Consider the following 21,266-nt stretch of genomic DNA (forward strand, 5'->3'; position numbering starts at 1 on the left):
GGGGAATACTAGTGGCCCCTCTGCAAACAATCTACCACAGACTGTCTTCCCAGCCCCAGGGTAGGGCCTGTTAACAAAAGAGAGATAGGGAGCAGCAGCTTAGTCCTCTCTGCTCTAAGACCAGAGGAGAAAAGCTATTTTCCATTTCCCTACTGGCTCCCTTCTGCCATATAGAGAGTCATAGGATGCAGAGAACCAAATCCAGGGCATAGATTTACAAGGCAGACCTGTGGACAGAGAAGGTGTCAAGATGGGAGGCCAGAAGCTAGAAAAACAGACACAGTTGGTTTTAACAGTTTTTTTTTTTTTAATAAGATTTTATTTATTTATTTGGCAGAGAGAGATCACAAGTAGACAGAGAGGCAGGCAGAGAGAGAGAGGGAAGCAGGCTCCCCGCTGAGCAGAGAGCCCAATGCGGGACTCGATCCCAGGACCCTGAGATCATGACCCGAGCCGAAGGCAGCGGCTTAACCCACTGAGCCACCCAGGCACCCCGGTTTTAACAGTTTAAGAGAAGACTTCATCCAAAGAACAGCAATGCAAACACTGTCAGGGCATGAGATGGTGCATTTTGACCCTGGCAACTGAAAATTATCTCTTTTAACTATAGACTTATGGTTATAAGATGCATAAAATCTGGGGATCTAACGTACATATTTATTAAAGCTAATAATATTGTGTTATATACTTGAAAGTTCCTAAGTGATTACATTTTATTTGTTCTCACCACACAAAGAATGGTAACTATGTGACATGATGGAGATGTCAGCTAATACTATGGTGATAATCATTTTATAGCATGAAAGAGTATAAAATCAACACAGTATATACTTTAAATTCAAGAAATGATGGTGTGCCTGGGTGGCTCAGTAGGTAAAGTAGGTAAAGTCTGCCTTCAGCTCAGATCATGATCCCAGGGTCCTGAGATTGAGCCCCGCATCAGGCTCCCTGCTCAGCGGAGAGCCTGCTTCTTCCTCTGTCTGCTGCTCCCCCGCTTGTGTTCTGTCTTTGACAAATAAATAAAAATCTTAAAAAATATATATAAACACATGAAGTGGTATATGTCAATTACATCTCCATAAAACGGGTGTAAAAAAAATCAAAGTACAAAAAAAATGTATCTCTTCTGTATGCTATTTTAACTAAAATTCCTTGGCTAGAAAGATGGACGTGCATCTTCCATAAGTACCTCTCCCATTCCTGCACAGACTCACTGTCCCTATAAAGTCACCAACACAAATGACTTACTTTAGCTATGCAGTTCCGAGGACACCAGCAACACTGCTTTGAGTAATATAGAGGATGGAGAAGCAGGAAATGGGTCACTCTCACATCTGCAAACCTTCGGAGCAAAACAAACGAGACAAGAGAACTTAGTCATTTCAGTGGGTGGTCGATCCTAAATCATATCCCTAATACAAGTTTGTATTTGAATGACATAAATCTTTGAGGATTTTGTGATTTGCCGAACCCAACAACAGGAAACATTCATTGATGGACATCAGGGATAAGCAGTAAGGAGTCAGAAAATGCCCTGCACATAGACTGGCATTTACCCAATGCAATTTGAGAGGCTCCAAAATTCCTAGGATTAGCCTGCCACAATACTGAAATTTCTACCAGTAATTTTTTATGTGTCTAAGACAGTCTGCAAAAAACTCTATGAAAATATTAAGTGTTTCAAATATATTTGAAAATATAAGTTACTGCTTCATTAACAGCTTATCATTTTTCCACTAGAGCTCAAATCATAAGCAAGAAAAAAAATTAAAAAGGAAGCTTGCTGAAAAAATAAAATTGACTGGACAGGACACAGAAGAGGGGGTAGAAGGAAAGTCTTGCAATGATGCAACCCACTTGCATCCTTTGTAAGCTTGCCTGGAGCCAGTCTTGAGGAGAATGATGGAGAAAGGGAGGGGAGGAGGAATGCATGGGGAGGGAGGGAACTCTGCTCAGACACTTCATTTCCCCTTTGGTCCAGTTTCACATCAGGTTTCCTATTGTCATTGTGACATACTGCCACCAACTCAGTGGCTCTGAACAACACAAATTTGTTATCTTATAGTTCTGGAGGTCGACGGTCCTAAACAGCTTTTGGTTTTTTGACTTTCTACTTGACCTCAGTAGAGATAGAACATCTGACCATGGGCCACCAAGTAACCATGTGCCCTGAGGTGCCCTCATGAAGTAGATATTGTCTGACTCACCAAGCCCACGAAGTTAGGCATGCACAGTAGCAAAACTCCAGCTTCAAATAAGAGTTGTATCTAGAAAGGAGGTTCAAGTAAGTCTTGGAGGCAAAGTCAGTCACGTGAGGAAGTAGCTTAGATGTCCACGCCTCCCACTCCTACTAACTGCCTTCTCTCTCTCAGCCTGTACCTATGGCCTAATGGGTGAGCAGTTCCTAAGGAAAAATTGGTGAGCAGTTCCTAAGGAAAAACAAAACAAAACAAAAAACCTCAGACTTGGTCTACAGATGGCTCTACTTAATAGACGTAAGGCACAACCTGCATATTACCATTGTAAAGGGAAATCCTCCCTGTGGACAGGACTTTGAGCAATATACCTGGCTGTTCATTGTCCCTCGAAGGAAAATACAGCTAAGCTGAACTATGTTTCCCAGAATTGATTTCCCTATATGTTTCTGGTTAAGGTAAGCCATATTAGAAAGACCTATTTGCATGAGATTTAAAAGATGGAAATGAAGCAGCAGCCATATAATTTTTTAACCTTCACTTGGTGGGGTCAGGGTACATTTGTAGCTCAAACAAATTAACATTTATCTGCTGGCTCACCTTGTTGGTAGAGGGCAGCACCCAGGCTGGCAGATGCTCTACCTTCTCCTGGATCTTTCTTCAACATCTTCAATCCCTGAGCCTTTCCTTCCACTCTGGGCCATTTGAAACAAAGGGCACGACTTTATCAAAGTTGGAGGCAGTGAACACTGACACAGGCCCTGGTTCATTCTTACAGTCCCAGCTCTTCCTGGATTCTCGCTCATCCTTCCTCTGTACTACCTTATGTCCTTTTTCCCTTCCCAACTGCCTGCTGTGTCAAACTTCAAATTTTAGTATCAAAGATGAAGATAACAATCACACAGAGACTACTTAACCAGTGTCCACCATTGTGTATGAAGTCAATGCTCTGCAAACACACACACACACACACACACACTCACTCACTCACTCACCTATACAGCTTCTCTTCCAGGGCCCTGGAAGGGTACCCGGGCAATTATATTTTAATAACTGCATGTTTTTGTAAAAGCTATAAAAATAAGCTATTTTTCAAATGCAGCCAACTAGTCAACTTTCCCTGCTTGTCTTACTTTGGACTTCCTGAGAAGCAGATCCTGAGACAAGGATTTAAACACAAGCAGTTTATTTTGGAGGTAATGCCAACATCATTCGGAAACATTAGGGGAGCAAGGAAGACAAGAAAGAGAGGGAGTTAATAAAGTAAACATTATCAAGCAAGATAACATAAGGGCAAAAGAACAATGTCCTGTTGGGAAACTCCAGGAAATGGCGTACAGCACACTACAGAAATACTCTAGTTGAGGGACAAATAAGCTGGGTTATTTATTCACAACTCCTGAGAGTCGAGGCATGAGGGCTGCTCCTGGGAAGGCATTAAATCTTCAGCACTTCCAGCTTGCCATGAACACATGGAGGGCAGCCTTAGAGGGCACTAACTAGCAATGGACAGATGGGTCAGGATGCAGTTAAGGGGCAAAGAAGTATGGTTAGGATACGGACAGCATCTGTATCTTTATCTGTATCCGTATCTTTCTAAATTTCTAGTCCAGATCTCCTTATTCTGACCCAGGTTCGTAAACCAAACTACTTGGACCTCCATTATAGGATCTGTCTGTAGGCATCTCCCATCTCAAACTCCTACCCTTTCCTATTTCTCCCTGATTGCAGAATTGGTATCACCATCTACCTAGCACCACAAATAAGATACCTAACAGACGTTTGTAACTTGACAGCTGGTTCCCAAAACTTATTGAACCAACTTCCTAAATACTTCTTCTTGCTCTTTCCTCTCACCCCACTGTCTAAGCTCATGCCCTATTATTTTTCATCTGAACTATTCCAATAATCCCCAAATGGAGTATCTGTCCTGATTCTACTCGCACTTAGCTGCCATCTAATCCCCTTGCTTAAAATCCTCCAAAATCTTACCAGGAATGTTTCCATTCCCTCAGGTCAAGATTCTAAGTCTTAGTTGAGCACAATGACCTGTTCCCTTGATTATTACCAAGTTAATATTTCACTCCTTTAAATACATTATATGTGACTTCCCAAAGACATATATTCATAGTTCTCCTCACAGGGTAAAGTCCAGTCTTTGCATATGTGTTTCCTTCTGCCATCTCTGTCCTTCTCCATACTACATGCCCAGTCAACTCCTACGTACATCAAACATCACTTTCATTGCCATATTTTTCCAGACCTCCCAGGATGCCAGACATCTCTTGGGCTATGCTCCTGTAGCACTAACAATTATGGGGCTGCAATCACATAACTGTTGGGTTAATAATAAAGGTATCCAAGGGAATAGCATAAGTTCTTCACCTAAAGATCAGAACACACCATAAGTGATACAAAAAAGAAATATACTTAATGGATAAACATAAAATCATTCATAGTAATGCTCAATATTAAATATGAAGACCACAGACCCTTTTTTAGGAGGTCTCCTCTTCAGTCAAGAGCTCTCTTATTGAGTTAGCAACACACTCAGCTCTGGGAATCTATCATGATGGTTCAAATAAGGTATTTTTATATGATGACTAGATTTTATTAAGATTATGATTATTTAGACAAATGCGATTCTTTAGTGGGTTGCCCCCATACATCTGTCATAGATCACTTTGCCATTAACAAACATGATCCAATCCGGTTAACATTCCTGCCCTAAAGCTGCTTAACATTGTTATGCTATCTGACCTCTGCGACTCCAGGATCTAGGCATTCCCACTGACATTAAGGAATCAAGGATAGCATTCCCTGCCTTCATCCATAGCCTACAGAGGACAGCCCTAGAGTACTTTTCGACAATGCTGAAGCTATGTTTCCAACGTATTTTTCAGCTCAGTGCTATGACAACATAAGTGTTCACTGGGCCTTCAAAGAGGAAAATAGTTTTGGGGATGGAGAGCAAAACATGCTTAAGTCCATTCCTATATTGCAATTCTCTAAGTTGTTAAATTTATTTTCTTCCTCTATATTATACCAGTGAATTTCTGGTCTATTTCATTTAGTGCGTGTCACTGTTGAGGCCATATCTTAATCAATTGAGTAAATAGTTAGAAACACTGCCAGCTGCTCAAACCAAAATATTTAACCCAAAATCTGGTAAAAGAACCTATTAAAAAGTTTAGCCCAATATAAAATTATATACTTCTCTCTCTGAGCTAGTACCTCCAGAATCCATTCCTCCACATATCCCTCCGTCTTTTGTTGCATAAATTAGCAAAACCTTCCAATTTTTATTCTCCCATATTTGACTTTGCAATTGCTTCCCTGGGATATGCTAGAATGTGATTCTAATTATTTAGAGACATTGAGGAAAACCGGCACCCCCTGGCAGTAACTATCTTTGCTGAGGTCAGAATAGCTTCATCTCGCAAGGCTGCTTCTGTTAGCAAGAAAAACTTGGTGGAATTTATGGGTTCAGTATCCTTAAAGCTGTCTAAATTATGCCCAAAGTTACTATTCTTATTTCAAGTTCCTTCTGTTTTGTAATCAGTGTTCTCATATCCATTAAGAGATCCAGCAAGGCTGTGAATTTCACCTACCACACATTTTACCAATTTGCAAGGTCAGACCCGTGTGTCTGATTTGCAACTATGTCAGTCCCTTGATAAGAGGTATGAGATCCTTGTATATCAGTCATAGAAACTCCCTGGATTTTTTTTTAACTATTACTTGAGCTGTAAATTTTAAATCTTAATCTATTATTTTCTTTCTGTAAGCCCTCCAGCACAGTTAGAAAGAGCCATCTTACCTTATAGGGTATCACCCTATAGGGCAATCACCATACTTCTATGGTCTTCCCATATTAGGGTGACTATATATCCCATCTTGTCTGGCATCATTCTACTTACGTCTGTATCTAGGAATTGTTAATGACATTTTCACTTTCAGAAGTGTCCCAGTTGGACCATAAGCTATGTTTACCCTTCAAGTACCTATAGTCTACCAACAACAACCACTTTTACCACCAAAGGACACTCAAAACAACTACAGTGAAAATTTCATTATAGAATGATGTGAGCTCTGTGTTTCCCACTCTCTAGTGCTAAGTGTCCTTCTTGGTTTTCAGCTAAACAAGGCCAAAAAATCAATACTAGATTCCCATATTCTTTAGTTTATGTTCCCTATAACTATCTTTGGTACAAATAAGGACATGAATCAAGATTCTTATTACAGAATACAGAATCTACTCCAGGTATTAAAACAACAACAAAAAATTCACTATAGAGTATTAGGAGCTTACAGAATTCTGAGAGGGCTGGAACCAAACCTATAGTCACAGCCAAGAGTAATGCAGCCAAAAGAAATGTCCAACGTAAGACTGTTTTATCAGAAACCCCAATCACTGCCATTCACACTTGGCATCAAAGACGGTACTAGATTGTAAACCCATTACCACAGCTGCCCAGAAGATTCAATTTCTATGTGCATGATCCTCTACCCCACATCGTTCCCATCTGCTTTCTAAGTTTTGTGCAGGTCATGTGTGGAACGCTAGTTAGGGAAATACAAGGTACTTTTTACACATAAGATCTCTTTTGCACACAGGGCATATTAGAGAAGCTTTGGTGAAAATTCAGGGGAAGCCAATCTTCAGAATCTGTCAAGCACTGGAAAAGACTATGGAGAAATCCATCTGTAAGAAGAGCAATGGTGGGGGTCACCTGGGTGGCTCAGTGGGTTAAAGCCTCTGCCTTCGACTCAGATCATAATCCCACGGTGCTGGGATCGAGCCCTGCATCAGGCTCTCTGCTCAGCAGGGAGCCTGCTTTCCTCTCTCTCTTTCTCTGCCTGCCTCTCTGGCTACCTGTGATCTCTGTCTGTCAAATAAATGAATAAAATCTTTAAAAAAAAAAAAAAAGAGCAATGGTGGCAGCAGAATTTCTACTAAAGAAGAGTTTAAGGGACATGATGGCACTGGAAAAGGTTTTAGGATATCTGCCATGAAGCTGTCTGTATAGCAAGGACACTGTTCTTAGCTCAGCTGCTTATTTCAACTGGTACCTAGGAGAATTAATGGGGGTCTAGTCAGACAAATAAGACAAGCCTTGGCACTACAACCATAGGAAAGAAACTGCAAGACTGTTACCTCTCTTTCACAAATCGAACTGGGATGCCTCTGAACTGCAAAGTAAATGACAAGAAAGCCCTTGAACAGAGTGTTCTATCATATTGACAAGAGTCTTCCCCAAACAGCTATGGGAAAGACTATTTCTTAAAACAAATTTTAAAAATTGGGATATAATTTCTAAAAACGCAAATTCAAAAAATAAATTCTGAACTTCCAGATAACCTTGGAATTATTATTTCCATATTATCACATCTGAACTGGAACAAGCAAGAAGGACCAAATGTGTTTTCCCCTCTCTAAGTGGCATCACTGTTTTTTTTTCTGTCTTCCTAACTTGAAATATGCTTTTGCTTTCAAAGTAGTTTTTTGGCAACAATCATATTTATCTCTGTGGGATTCCTGGGACAACTTTTTCATTGTCTCAAGTCTCTCTAAGTAGGCCAGTGGATGCCCCAAAATGTAGTTTCTGCATTTTTTTTTTTAATCAAGCCATGAGGCAAACACTTTATATCACAAGTCAAAGAGGATGGACAGAAATAACTCCTTTCAGAGCCCACTGTGGACTTCATGAGGAAGAGGGGCCTGTGCCATTACACATAAATTTTTCAATTAGCAATAATCGCGCCTCGGATAAACCTCATTGGCTACGATACTGCCACTGCGCAAAGCTACGTTACACATAAATTTTGCAGATATTTGGGCTTCTCAGTTCATAGCACTCAACGCCCTGGCTCCTCAGCAACTCCTTCTCTTCTGCTGCATCTCGAGATTTCAGCTGGGGGAAGTGGGCCGGAGAGGTGAGGAAATCGTAGTGCCGCTCCAGATAGCGCAGGTAGATGAGCATGTGCAGAGCGTAGGCCAACACCAGCAGCAGGATCAGGGACATGGCCAGGCCGATCAGAATGGCTGGTGAGAAGGAGGAGGCACAGTCTCGGGGCTTGGCAAACTGCCTCCCCTTGATGGTGAAGCCTTGGATCTGTCAGGACAAAGAGCTCAAGTGACATATTCCTTCTCTCCTAAGATCTACCTCGCACCTGTGCTGAGGGTTCTGGACTCCTAACTAACTGAATTTAAGACAATGGGTAGTAAGTTCTACTTACGGACTAATTTGAGCAAATGATCTAACAAATGTGAGTGTGCTTATGGGGACAATGAAACAATTTTCAATCAAGACTGACCCAGATACTCTGAGATATATGGTTATCATAATTTAAGAGGTTCATGAAGCTGGGGCGCCTGGGTGGCTCAGTGGGTTAAGCCGCTGCCTTCGGCTCAGGTCATGATCTCGAGGTCCTGGGATCGAGTCCCGCGTCGGGCTCTCTGCTCAGCAGGGAGCCTGCTTCCTCATCTCTCTCTCTCTCTCTCTGCCTGCCTCTCTGCCTACTTGTGATCTCTCTCTGTCAAATAAATAAATAAAATCTTTAAAAAAAAAGAGAGAGACTCATGAAGCTCAAGTCTCTGAAGTAAAACCTCTCAATCTGATCCTTAGAAATATTCTAGTTCATCTAAAAAATAACTTTGTGGTGTCTCTAAAATTCAAAGTACACTCAAAATCTTATAAATGTTAGCATAAATTTCACAAAGAATAATTAAGTCTCACTTCCTCTGCCTTCGATTCTATTAATAGGAAGTGGACAGGAAGAGTCTCCTAAAGGAAGCTATCATAGTCCGCAATGAGGCAAAATACAGATAATAAAGGCTAATACCTACCAAAGATTTTTTAATGTAGTAGATACTGCTTTAACTCATTAAAAAATCACAAGAGCCTATGATTATGTTACTATTTAATGGGTGAGGAAATTGAGGCACAGAAAAGTTAAGTAACTTCCCCAGAGTCCCGTAGCAGTAAGTACAGTGAAGATATTTTATATTTCAATTCATTTTACTTTTTCACTTATTTAAGTGCACTGAAATTATAATTCAAACCTAGGCAGTCTGGCTTCACTTCTCAGTTTACAACTCTACAAGTCCGACACAACCGCCCACTCTTTATCAGTTGTAACATACATACTTGTACTGCTTTTGGAAGAGCTGCATACCAGCCCCTATTTGCATCCTGCCCAGAGAATGGAAAGAAGAGCTTTCGTACATGTGCAAACGAAGTGGCTCAAATACTTGGAACTAGAAGAGGCTGGAAAGGACAACAGGCTCTGTATCCAAATATGGTCACAATGAAAGAAACTGAGCTACAGGGGAACTACTCTAAACGAGAGCAATCATTTGTAGAAGACAGCTCCCACACCTAGTTGGCTTTTAGAACCGAATGCTACACAACATCACCTCAGTCACCTGGTTGGTTTTACAGAGGTACATCAGAAAACTGAATTATCCATGAGTGCTTAGTGAGAACTCATTTTTATGACTTAAGTGGGTGCTTGGCCATTTTCCCATGCTAAAATGCCTGTAGCCATAGACTAGAGGCCTTGCCCATCCAATTGTCTGTGCACACTAGACTGAATCCAAAACCAGCTCCAAAAGGAAACTCTTGGCCTGGCCTCTGGGGTCCTTGGCCCATCCCTCTATGTTGGAGGCAAAGTGGCCTTCTCTTCAGACTAGTGCCTGCACGGTCACGCTCTTGACAAAACGACAAAAGATGGCCTCATCTAATGCTGCAACTCCAGCCAAAGAGACTGTCCTCACATTGACTGTTATTTCATTCTCAAGACTTGGTTGAGAAGAGTATCTGTGGATAATGCCTAAAGGGTAACTTGTCCATCCATTTTCTAGACTAGTGGTTGTAAACACCCTGTACCGAGCCCATTGGCGAGTTTTGTTAGGCCCAAAGTTTTGGACATCCTGAGAATTTCCTATTAAAAATCCAGACTTCTAGCTTCCATTAAAAAACTGAAGACCCAGCAACACAACCAACATTCTTAAGAAGTAAAAATTAGCTGGAGTTGAATAAACATACTCTTTGTGATGCTGGTTACACTTTACCAGTCCTCAGATGGCCCACCAAAGGCATCTCAGTTTGCCATGCTTGTGACATCACGCTACTTTCTTCTTAGAATAAATCAGATGGGCAAAGCCACCTACGTGGAATGCAGCCTTTGGTATATACACACCTGGATCACTATTACTACCACATCTTGCGTGGACTGACCTTGCACTCCACTATCTGCTTATAGCAAAGGTGTTTTAACAAGGCCCACCTGTGACATCCACAGCTGTGTTCGCTGTAAGGCTGCTGTCACAGATACTGGCACAACCGTACCAGCGATGAATGTGCTCCCCACAAGCATGCTTCCAACAGTCTTTTGAACCCCAAGCACATGTAAATGAGTAATTCTTTCTTACAGTGGATGTGCCAAAGCTTCACAGCCAAATCACTGTGCTGCCTCCAGCCAGATCAGACAGAAGGTCTTGCAGTTTTGTGTACCAACCTCACTGGTGGCTCTAATTGATTTTTTCTTCCTTTGTTTTTCTTAAGCCACATGTTTTTGCCCATTTAAAAAATATTTTTATTGTAAAATATACATAACAAAAAAAATTGCCAACCATTTTTAGGTGTACAATTCAGTGACATTAAGTACATTCATGTTATTGTGTAACCATCACCTTCATCCACCTCTAGAACTTTTCATCTTGTGAACTTTAAGTCCATTAAACACCAATTCCTCCTGCCCCTCTTCTCCCAGCTCCCTGACAACACCATTCTATTTTTTTGTCTCTCAAATCTGACTGCTGTAGATATTTCATATAAGTGAATTCATACAAATATTTGTCCTTTGGTGTCCACTTTATTTCACTGAGCACAGTATCAAAGTTCATTCGTGCTGTTGCCTATATCTAAATTTCCTACCTTTTCAGGTCTGCGTAATATTCCACTGCACATATACACTAGCCTTTTCCATGCATCCATCAATGAACATTTAGGTTGTTTTCATCTTTTGGTTATTGTCAATAATGCTGCTATTAACAGGGGTATACAAATATCTGTTCAAGTCCCTGCTTCCAATTCTTTTAGGTATATACCCAGAATCACATGTTAAGTCTAGGTTTAATTTTTTGAGGACCTACCACCATATCATTTTCCATAGCAGCTACACCATTTTAAATTCCCACCAGCAATGTACAAGGCTTCTAATTTCTCCACATCCTTGCCAACATTTGTTATTTTCTGTTCTGGGTTTGCTTGGGGTTTTTTTGTTGTTGTTGTTGTTTGTTTGTTTTTAATAACAACCATCCTAATGGGTGTGAAGTGGTTTGTGCATTTTTCAAAGTCTGTTTTCTTCCAGTGTTTCTCTAAGTCACCCTAAATCATTTCTGAAAGAGATATAAATCAGTCAGTTCCTCTCAATCAGGCAAGATTTTTGTGAATTATTCCTTGTTTTCAATATTACTTTGTGCCTGTTTCTCTTTTTAAAATGAGAGATTATGCTGAGTGAAATAAGTCAAGCAGAGAGAGTCAACTATCATATGGTTTCACTTATTTGTAGAGCATAACAAATACCATGGAGGACAAGGGGTCTTAGAGAGGAGAAGGGAGTTGGGGTAAATTGGAAGGGGAGGTGAACCATGAGAGACTATGGACTCTGAAAAACAACTGAGGGGTTCGAAGTGGCGGGGGGATGGGAGGTTGGGGTACCAGGTGGTGGGTATTATAGAGGGTACAGATTGCATGGAGCACTGGGTGTGGTAAAAAAAATAATGAATACTGTTTTTCTGAAAATAAATTAATTTAATTTAAAAAATAAAAACCAATCAATTAAAAAAAATAAAATAAAATGCAAGGGAGAGAATTATGTATAATAATAATATGTATAATAATTATATATATTATAATTATATATAATTATATATAATATAATAGAATATATAATATATACATATACATAAAATATATAACATGTATAATAATATATACTTTTAAAATATCGATAAGTATACATTATATACATTATAAAGTGCCTCTGAAGTCAGACAGTACAGAATTCAAAATCTGCTTCTACCAATTACCAGTTATATCACTTTGAAAAATTATGTAATCATCAGAGCTTCAGTCATCCCATTTTTTTTTTAAAGATTTATTTATTTATTTATTTGACAGAGAGAAATCACAAGTAGTAGGAGAGGCAGGCAGAGAGAGAGAGGGAAGCAGGCTCCCTGCTGAGCAGAGAGCCCGATGCGGGACTCGATCCCAGGACCCTGAGATCATGACTTGAGCCGAAGGCAGCGGCTTAACCCACTGAGCCACCCAGGTGCCCCAGTCATCCCATTTTTAAAACAGGGATAATGACAGCAATCCTGCAACATTATGATAACTTTTAAAGACAAAGTGTGTAAAATAACCACAAGAGTGCTGACACACAGGATGGAGGGGCACTCATAAGTAGTAGTAATAATCCATGCCTGACACAGTCCTGGCTGTTGCCACACAATAAGGCCATGACTTCTTTACCTCCATAAAAGAAAGGCCAGAAATCAAGAGCGTGAAGTAGTTTACCCAGGTAGCTGACAAGCGATTTGAAACCAAGTCTTTCTTTCAAACTCCAAAATGCAAACTCTTTCCCTACCCCAAGCTGCACACCTCTCCAAGCTGAAGGGAAGAAGAAGTAAATACATTTACATTTGGAAAAGATTGGGCAGTGCCCATAAGAGGGACATGCAAACCCATGCCTATTGCAGTGAGTTAGAAGAATGAGTGAAGCTCTCTTCACAGGTTAACAGGACAGAGGAAGTTGACTGACGTCTCTCTGCCTGAGATTCTGGTGGTGAAAAGAAACGTCTAATGCCCCCATGCCTTTCCCCAAATACTTTCAAGAGGATCTCTCGGATATTTTTACTTCTTGGCTGACAGTTCCATTCCTGTGCTGCCTAAGCTGTCACTCAGGCTACAGATGTACTGCTTATCTGTCCTGATAGGATCACTGCTCCACTCCCTGAAGGAAATAAAATAATTATCCAACAGTTCCTCTCCCCAGAAGGGCCTCTCACTCCAGGAAGTGTCAGTCACTGGGCTTCATGCCACAGCTTCCCTCCAGTTTAGATTGCTGGCATTCCTCATTGGTAATTATTAGTGGCTGCATAAATGTGAATGTAAAAGCAAGTCGGGGGGGATGGGAGGCAGTGCGTAGGGTGTGGGTAGGGCACAGGGAAAGGAATATTCTATCCTATTCCATTTTATGACTTAGAAGATAAAGAAAAAATACCCATATTATTTTAAAGGTATCCATTCCTCTCTTTTCCTTAAACATCTATATTTCAGGTGTTTTCCAACACTGGATTTCTTTGGCACCAAACAGACAGGTACACTGAGCATATGTTTTAGTTTATTACCTGGAAATCAACAAACGTGACCTCCCACAGGCTTGACGTATCATCTGTGTAGCTGGGCAGCAAGAGGGCATCATACCGCTGCAGGCTGCTGACACGCTGGCAATGGTAGGAATAACTCGACGGAGCGTATATGCCAGTTGCATTAAAAGTTGCTTGGACTGAATTATTGAAAATAATCTCAACTCGCTGCAGACTAAACCAGCTCTGGAGGTACAACTTGTTGTAATTGGTAAGGGTGAATCTGAAAATGGTTACAAACAGTATTACTCCTAAAGCACTCTGATATTTGCTGACACAGGAAATCATCTATGAGCAGTGCAATAGCACCCTCTTTTGTCACGTAGTAGAACTGGTTCGGAGAGTTTACGTCTAGTGCTAAACCAGTCTCCTAATAGGTATGATGGAAAGCAAATGATAGGGCAGACCCCGAAAGTGAATAGGACAAATTCCTTCGAAAAGAAAAACACAAAAAGCTTTTATATTTTCATTTTTAAAATCAAAACTTGATTTTATTATTGCAAAAAAAGTTGAAAAAAACTAAGTTCTAAACTAATATAGAATTAGCTAAATAAATAATGGTCAAAAATAATCCAAAGAAAGCTTTTACTGCATCCAGTACCCTTCTATGTTCTTTATGTGTATTTTTTTTAACATGTAGTAGACACTATTATTATCCTCATTTCACAGGGGAGGAATCAAAACACAGAGGGGTTAAATAAATGGCTTGTGCAAGTCTACTTGGACATTGAGTATTGGAGCTGGGCTCCGAATCCAATTTGAGACTAGAGCCTTTACTCTTAGCCATTTTAGAATGGAATATTCCTCAGCAATAATAAAGTTATAATATGCCATGATTATTTTTTTCATTAAAAGAACAAACAAATGTGTAATTGCATAGAAAAAAAATTCAGCAAGGACAGAGATCAAATGTTAATAATGATTACAAATGCTGGTTAAATTATGAATGATTTTCAAGTTCTTTTTAAAGAGAAGTATTTTCTGATTTTTTGTTTTGTTTTGTTTTGTTTTCTGGTCATGTATCGGGCTCTAAGAGACCAGACCCTGAGACAATGATGTTAAGAGAAGGAAGTATTTGGGGGAGGTAGTCCCAAATTTATTTAGGAATTCAAAATATGTCAAATGGGGAAAAGAAAAATGACAGAGGAATGGAAGATACCCCAAAAGGATACATTATTAAGCAAGTTTCCACTGTGGGCAAGTGGGGTTTGACACTCATGGAGTACATTGGGAATGAGGGTAGTTCACATGCCTGTTACCTGACTTTTGGGTGAGGGATCTGGGGTATTTATACACTTCTTTCAGTCATTGGTTCAGAGTTGCTGGGGTAGAGATGGGACGCAATGTTTTTGGTTAAAACACTTTGGTTTTCTTTGGTTAAAGAAAGCTTTTATGCAAAGAAAAGCTGACAGTTCAAAGTTGAGCTGGTAGACTAGAGTGCTCTCAAATGGAAAAGCTTAAAGTGATATAGATGGGGTACTGACGGCATCTGCCACATTCCTTTATCATCAGAAAAAAAATAATAAAGCCATTTTCCTTTTGAGGAAAAAAAAAGTCCGAGCTGAATAAAAACTCCTCATTCCTCTATCAAACAGATATGTATATTTTTGTTTGTATATGCTTCCTCACCTTGTGGGATTCTATTTTCCTTATAAATTTTATCTAAAAGATGAGGACATGTATTTTCTAAATTATGACCAGTGAAACAATAGTGGTTCCATGAAATATAGGCAAATATTCTGAGGAAAGAGCTTTCCAAAGTAAACATAGGAAATGAGAGGTTCATCAAAGTTACCAAGTGCTGCAATCTTCCTTAAAAGCATGTCTTCACAGTTACTTTAGTATACAAATTAATACTGTGAATCTCTAAGAGAAGAACATGGTATGCAGTTTTTCTCAAACACATTTGACCAGAGAACCCCTTCCCTGGGGAATCTTATAAATATTTTCACATAGCATAAGTGTTCCATAGAACACAGCTTAGGAAAGACTGTCCTAGCACATCCTGCTGCTTTTTCAAGTGATGTTAAAGACACAGCTGTTTATCTCCACTAAAAGGTTGGTCCTATAGGAACGGAAACATTTTATTTTTATAAGAAAAAAAATGTAATGGCTTGAAGTCATCCCCCACTCCTGGAGCAGTTCCTAACTACTTGAATAAACCACTGTTGGCAGATGCATTCTTCCAGACATAAACATAGCAAAATGGAGGCCTGGATTGTCTGCTGAGAAATTCAGCTACAGAGACTTTATTTGCTATTATGAAGTGATAAGTGTGATTCATTGTAAGCCATGATATAGAAAATAACTTCAAACCAGAGATTCAGTTTTGGAGCTTTACATATATTCTTTGCTCAGAGGAAAAAAGTACCACATTTTCAGGTTCATGTGATTTCTAAGACCTACCTGAAGAAGGAAAAATCGATACAGATGCTTTGGTAGAAACTAAAGAAATCATTCCTATAGGATCCCACCATAATATCACTGACTCTGTGTAGTTAGTTATACGTGGTATTTCACACATCACTGCTTGGCACATAGTGGGCCTTTGATACTACATGTTGAATGAATAAATTACATGGAGCCAATGTGAAGGGCTGAATCTAAGACACTTCAAAGTAGGATCCTCACCTACCTTATATCAAGACCTTTGGGAATTTCAGCATCACCAAACTTCAGAGACAAACTAAGAAAACAGAAACAATACAGTCCATCAGAACAGAAATAACCTTTACTTCATAGTACACTAAAAAATTACCTCAAAATATAACTAAAATAATAAAACTTACAGAATAATCATATAGCAATTTTACAATCTTGAAACAGCCAATAGTTTCTTGAAAAAGTACAGAACCATAAGAGACTCTTAATCATAGGAAACAAACTGAGGGGTGCTGGAGGGGATGGGGGTGGACGGATGAGATAACTGGGTGATGGACGTTAAGGAGGACATGTGATATAATAAGCACTGGGTGTCATATAAGACTGATGAATCACTGACCTCTGCCTCTGAAAACAATAATACATTATATGTTAATTTAAAAAAACTAAAAAATATAAAAGTATGAACTATAAAGGAAAAATTGATATACTGGACTTCCTTAAATTGAGAATTTTTACTCTTCAAAAGACAGTGTTAAGAAAACAAAAATCGTAAGCCAAAGAACAAGGGAAAATATTTCCACAATACATATAGACAAAGAACTAGTATCCAGAATATAATTAACTAACTACTAGTATCCAGAATATTATTAACTAACAACTCAATAATAAGAAGACAACTTAGCTTAAAAATAGTGAAAAGAAAAGCACTCCACAAATGAAGATATACATATAGCTAATAAATACATGAAAAAATGCTTAACATCCTTAGTTATCAGTAAAACATAAAATAAAACCACAATAAGATAAAAGCATCATGGTACAGTAATTGAACTAATTAAAACTTTTTTTTAAGAACCTACTCTTGAAGTGCCTGGGTGGCTGAGTTGGTTGAGCATCCGACTCTTGGTTTCCACTCAGGTGGGAATCTCAGGGTCCTGAAATCAAGTCCTGTGTCAGGCTCCACAATGGGAAAGGGGCTTGCTTGGGATTCTCTCTCTCCCTCTGTCCTTTCCCCACATTTTTGCTCTCAAAAAAGAACCTATTCTTAAGCAATTAATATCCACATTATTCACACTTTTCTGAAAATCAACACAAGATTTCCTGGATGTGAGACAGAGTATTACCAATTCATAGCAATAACCACATTGGTTCCCCTTTTAACCCAATCCTTGTGCCTGGGCAACATGATGAGGGTCAGATGTCATCCTGTTCATACTGTGATTTTTTTTTTTTAATAAGTCTTTTTTTTTTTTAAGATTTTATTTTGTAATACAAGTGAGGAACACCAAAATTGTGAGTCTGGGAGTTTATGTAAGAGAGAGACAGTGGTTCCCTTTGAGAGAGGGAAACACTTGCTTCCTTAGTGTCAAAAATTTTCCTCCGCATGCGGAAAGAGAAGAATAGTAGGTACCTACCTCACAATGTAAGCTGATGAGTTTTATCAGCCTTTGGATGGGAATAAATAGTTTACCATAAAGGTGAATGTAAATTTGTCTCTGAGACGAAGGCAAGTAGCCTCTGTATGTTTCCAAGCACTGGAATGTTTCCATGGTCCTGAGGTTCATTACTCCTTGATAGTAGTTCATTACTCCTTGACTCGTTGACATTCATCTAAGATGGTTAATCTCTTACTAACTCCAAGGCTTATTTTTTAACCCAAGTTACAGTCAAATTTGTCCAGAAATTACTAACCATGAAGAAGCATAAAAATATTTTCCTTATAATCATTGACCATACCAAGTGTCAGCAAGAATGTAAAGCAAATAGAACCTCCTCATACAATGCTAGTGGAAAGGTAACTGATACAATGACTTTAAAAAACAATTTGGCAGTTTCTTAAAAAGCTAAACATACGCATACCGTATGATCTAGCCATTCTACTTGTAGGTATTTAAGAAAAAGGAAAATATATACTCCTACAAAGACTTGTACATGAATGTTTAATGCAACTTTCCTTAGAAAGCTATCTAAAATCTGGGGCAAAACCGAATTTCCATCAGGAGGTGGACAGATAGGCACTTGGGTGGGTCAGTTGGTTGGGTAACTGCCTTCGGCTCAGGTCACGAACCTGGAGTCCCAGGACTGAGTACCGCAATGGGCTCGCTGTTCAGCGGGGAGTCTGCTTCTCCCTTTGACCCTCCCCCCTCTCTCACTGTTTCACTCTCTCTCAAATAAATAAATTAATTACATTTTAAAAAAGGAGGTGGATGGATAAATAAGTTGTAGTCTATCCATATAATGGAATACTTACTACTCAGCAGTTAAAAAGAAACATCACTTTGACTTTGATATGTGTAACAATGTAGAAGAATATCAAAATATCATGTTAGGTGAAAGAAGCCAGACTGAAAGAGTATACACCATATGGCTATATTTATTTACTTATTTATTGAAGATTTTATTTATACATTTTGGAGAGAATATATGAGAACAGGGAGGGGCAGAGGGAGAAGGAGAAAGAATCTGAAGCAGGCTCTGCACTGAGTGCAAGCAGGGCTCGGTCCCACAACCTCAAGATCATGACCTGAGCAAAACCAAGAGTCAGACATTTAACTAACTGAGCCACCCAGGTGCCCCTATATTATTATATTTATATAAAATTCTAGAAAATGCACACTCACCTATAACTATACAGAGCAGATCAGTGGTTACCCGGAGGGGTGACCTGGGAGTGGCAGGAGGGAAAGATTACAAAGGGCACAAGGAAACTTTTGAGGGTGATGAAAATGCTTGTTGTTTTGATCATAGTAATGGTTTTGTGGGTGTACAAATATGTCAAAACTGATCAAACTGTATACCTTAATATGTGCAGTTTAGAGCATTTGATTAATGTTTCAATAAGGTTAAAAATAAAAATGAGAAAAAGCTGAAGAACTGAAATGAGAAAATGTGAAAATTTTAAATACAGAAAGAATAAGCAGCTATATGACATAATGTACAGAAGTTATAACACCTCAACATACATTATAAAACCAAAAGAGCAAAAGTGGATAACCATAAATGCTCAATTACAAGCTTGGAAACAATATCACACAAATGTAATCTCATTAGTTTGGTCCTACCTATCAAGAAATAGAAATGTCAGTGATTGAGCTGAAATTTATTATCATACTATTTATGGGGAAAGGGGAATATTTTGTATATTTACAAAATAAACCAGATAAAGTTACTACGAGAATTATCTCTATTTCCTAACACTGTAAGCTTAGATACATTAGAAGCATTTGTTTATGAACTTTTTTTTTAAAGATTTTATTTATTTTATTTGACAGATAGAGATCACAAGTAGGCAGAGAGGCAGGCAGAGAGAGAGGGAGGAGGAAGCAGGCTCCCTGCTGAGCAGAGAGCCCGAGGCGGGGCTCGATCCCAGGACCCTGGGATCATGACCCAAGTGGAAGGCAGAGGCTTTAACCCACTGAGCCACCCAGGCGCCTCTGAACTTTTTTTTTTTTTTTTCAAAGATTTCATTTATTTATTTAACAGAGAGAGGTCGCAAGTAGGCAGAGAAGGCAGAGAGAGAGAGGAGGAAGCAGACTCCCTGCTGAGCAGAGAGCCCAATGCGGGGCTCGATCCCAGGACCCTGGGATCATGACCTGAGCTGAAGGCAGAGGCCTTGACCTACTGAGCCACCCAGGCGCCCCCATTTATGAATATTTTATAAGCTGATTTATTCAGTAAACAAGTCTCCAAAAAGGCCTTTCTCTAAGAATATTCTCATAGTCTATTACAAAGTACTTAAAATACTTTAATGAAATAAACTTTCTTTCTTGAATAGTATTTTACAAATCTGACTGGTCACTAATTTTAACAGAAGTTTCTCTACCTCTTCCAAAGAATCAGAATAGTTTGGCTATCCATAAAATGACTGTGTAGCTGATGAACTAAACCTCAAAGCAAGGCCATACTGAATCTACCTAACTGCTGTCCCCTTTTCCTGATGGAGCAGCTCCATGGCCTCTAAGCTTGTGGTACTCCAAGAGCTTTCTCCAGCAGTCATGATCTCAGTGAAAGCTGCTAACATGCTCTGCTGTAGAGTAAAGAACATGCCTGATTTCAACACAGCAAATTCAACAACCATTCAGTGAGACTCTCCTAAGTGCCAGGCACTGCACCATAACCTGGGAACACGAAGGAGAAATACAATCTAGCAAGTCACTCAAAAAAGACCTGTTTTTACTCTTCCAAGTGCTCCAACCTCCCACATTCAAAACAGACTCTGAATTCTTCAGACCATAATTGCCCAAGTTCAAAATACCCCCAGATGCTCGTATTATGCTCTGTTTGTAGGGCTTTCACTATGTAGAAAGATTTCCATAGCAAATCAGTCTGCCAACACTTTGCCTTCCCCTGAACATTTTGTTTCCAAGCACTAAAACAAGGTCACCTTTTTTTAATCTGTGCTTTTGACCTTACATGGTTATGTCTTTACTTGGGCTTATTCTTTCAGCAACTCCCTCCCTGGTTATTGAGAATATAAGATTTCCTTGCCAGCAGAACAAAGGCATCTCACTAACATCCATGATTCACAGGAATGAGGGATGGTCTCAGTATCTGGTCCCTGCATGCCTCATGTACTGGGAAGCCTTCCATTCATCTCCATGCATGGGCTGTCCAGGATGTCTGCACACTCGCCTGGACAGAACTCCAGGAGGTAGATGCCACTCACTCAGAACGCATCCTAGTAGAATATGTAGATGCTAACCAAGAAGAAGATCAGGTCCCACCCAATCATTCCTTTGTGTGTCCTGAAAACCAAAGCTTCCCTACGTCCCTTCACCAGATAACAAGGCATAGGCACTATTTTACTCCAGTTATCATTAGTATGTTAGGAAGATAATATTATTACTTTGCATGGCACTTGAAGAGTTCTCAAAGTTCTCATGCATACATTTCCCAGTTTGATTTTCACAATGCAATGAGACAGAGCCAAAAAAGAGGATGTAAAACATTATTGTTAAAGACTAATTTTAGGGACACCTGGGTGGCTCAGTGGGTTAAAGCCTCTGCCTTCAGCTCAGGTCATGATCCCA

The 21,266-nt window shown here is 39.5% G+C and overlaps 1 protein-coding gene and 1 non-coding gene across 2 annotated transcripts in view; both read right to left on the reverse strand.

Annotated features, from left to right (window-relative positions):
• Positions 1-7,867: 7,867 nt before the first annotated feature.
• On the reverse strand, positions 7,868-8,005 carry LOC122897091. Its single transcript, XR_006382468.1, has one exon. It is a non-coding gene; the product is annotated as a U4 spliceosomal RNA (small nuclear RNA).
• A 3-nt stretch (positions 8,006-8,008) lies between these two features.
• The window catches only part of LOC122901060 (V-type proton ATPase subunit S1-like protein), a 31,375-nt gene continuing 18,117 nt past the window's right edge, over positions 8,009-21,266 (reverse strand). Inside the window, exons 5-7 of the mRNA XM_044240401.1 lie at positions 16,268-16,318; positions 13,615-13,855; positions 8,009-8,311 (exon numbers count right to left, since the gene is read on the reverse strand). Of these exons, the coding sequence (XP_044096336.1) occupies positions 8,009-8,311; positions 13,615-13,855; positions 16,268-16,318 (595 nt within the window). The remainder of the gene's footprint in view (positions 8,312-13,614; positions 13,856-16,267; positions 16,319-21,266) is intronic.

Source organism: Neovison vison, chromosome 1, assembly GCF_020171115.1.
Source record: "Neovison vison isolate M4711 chromosome 1, ASM_NN_V1, whole genome shotgun sequence".
Lineage (NCBI taxonomy): Eukaryota > Metazoa > Chordata > Mammalia > Carnivora > Mustelidae > Neogale > Neogale vison.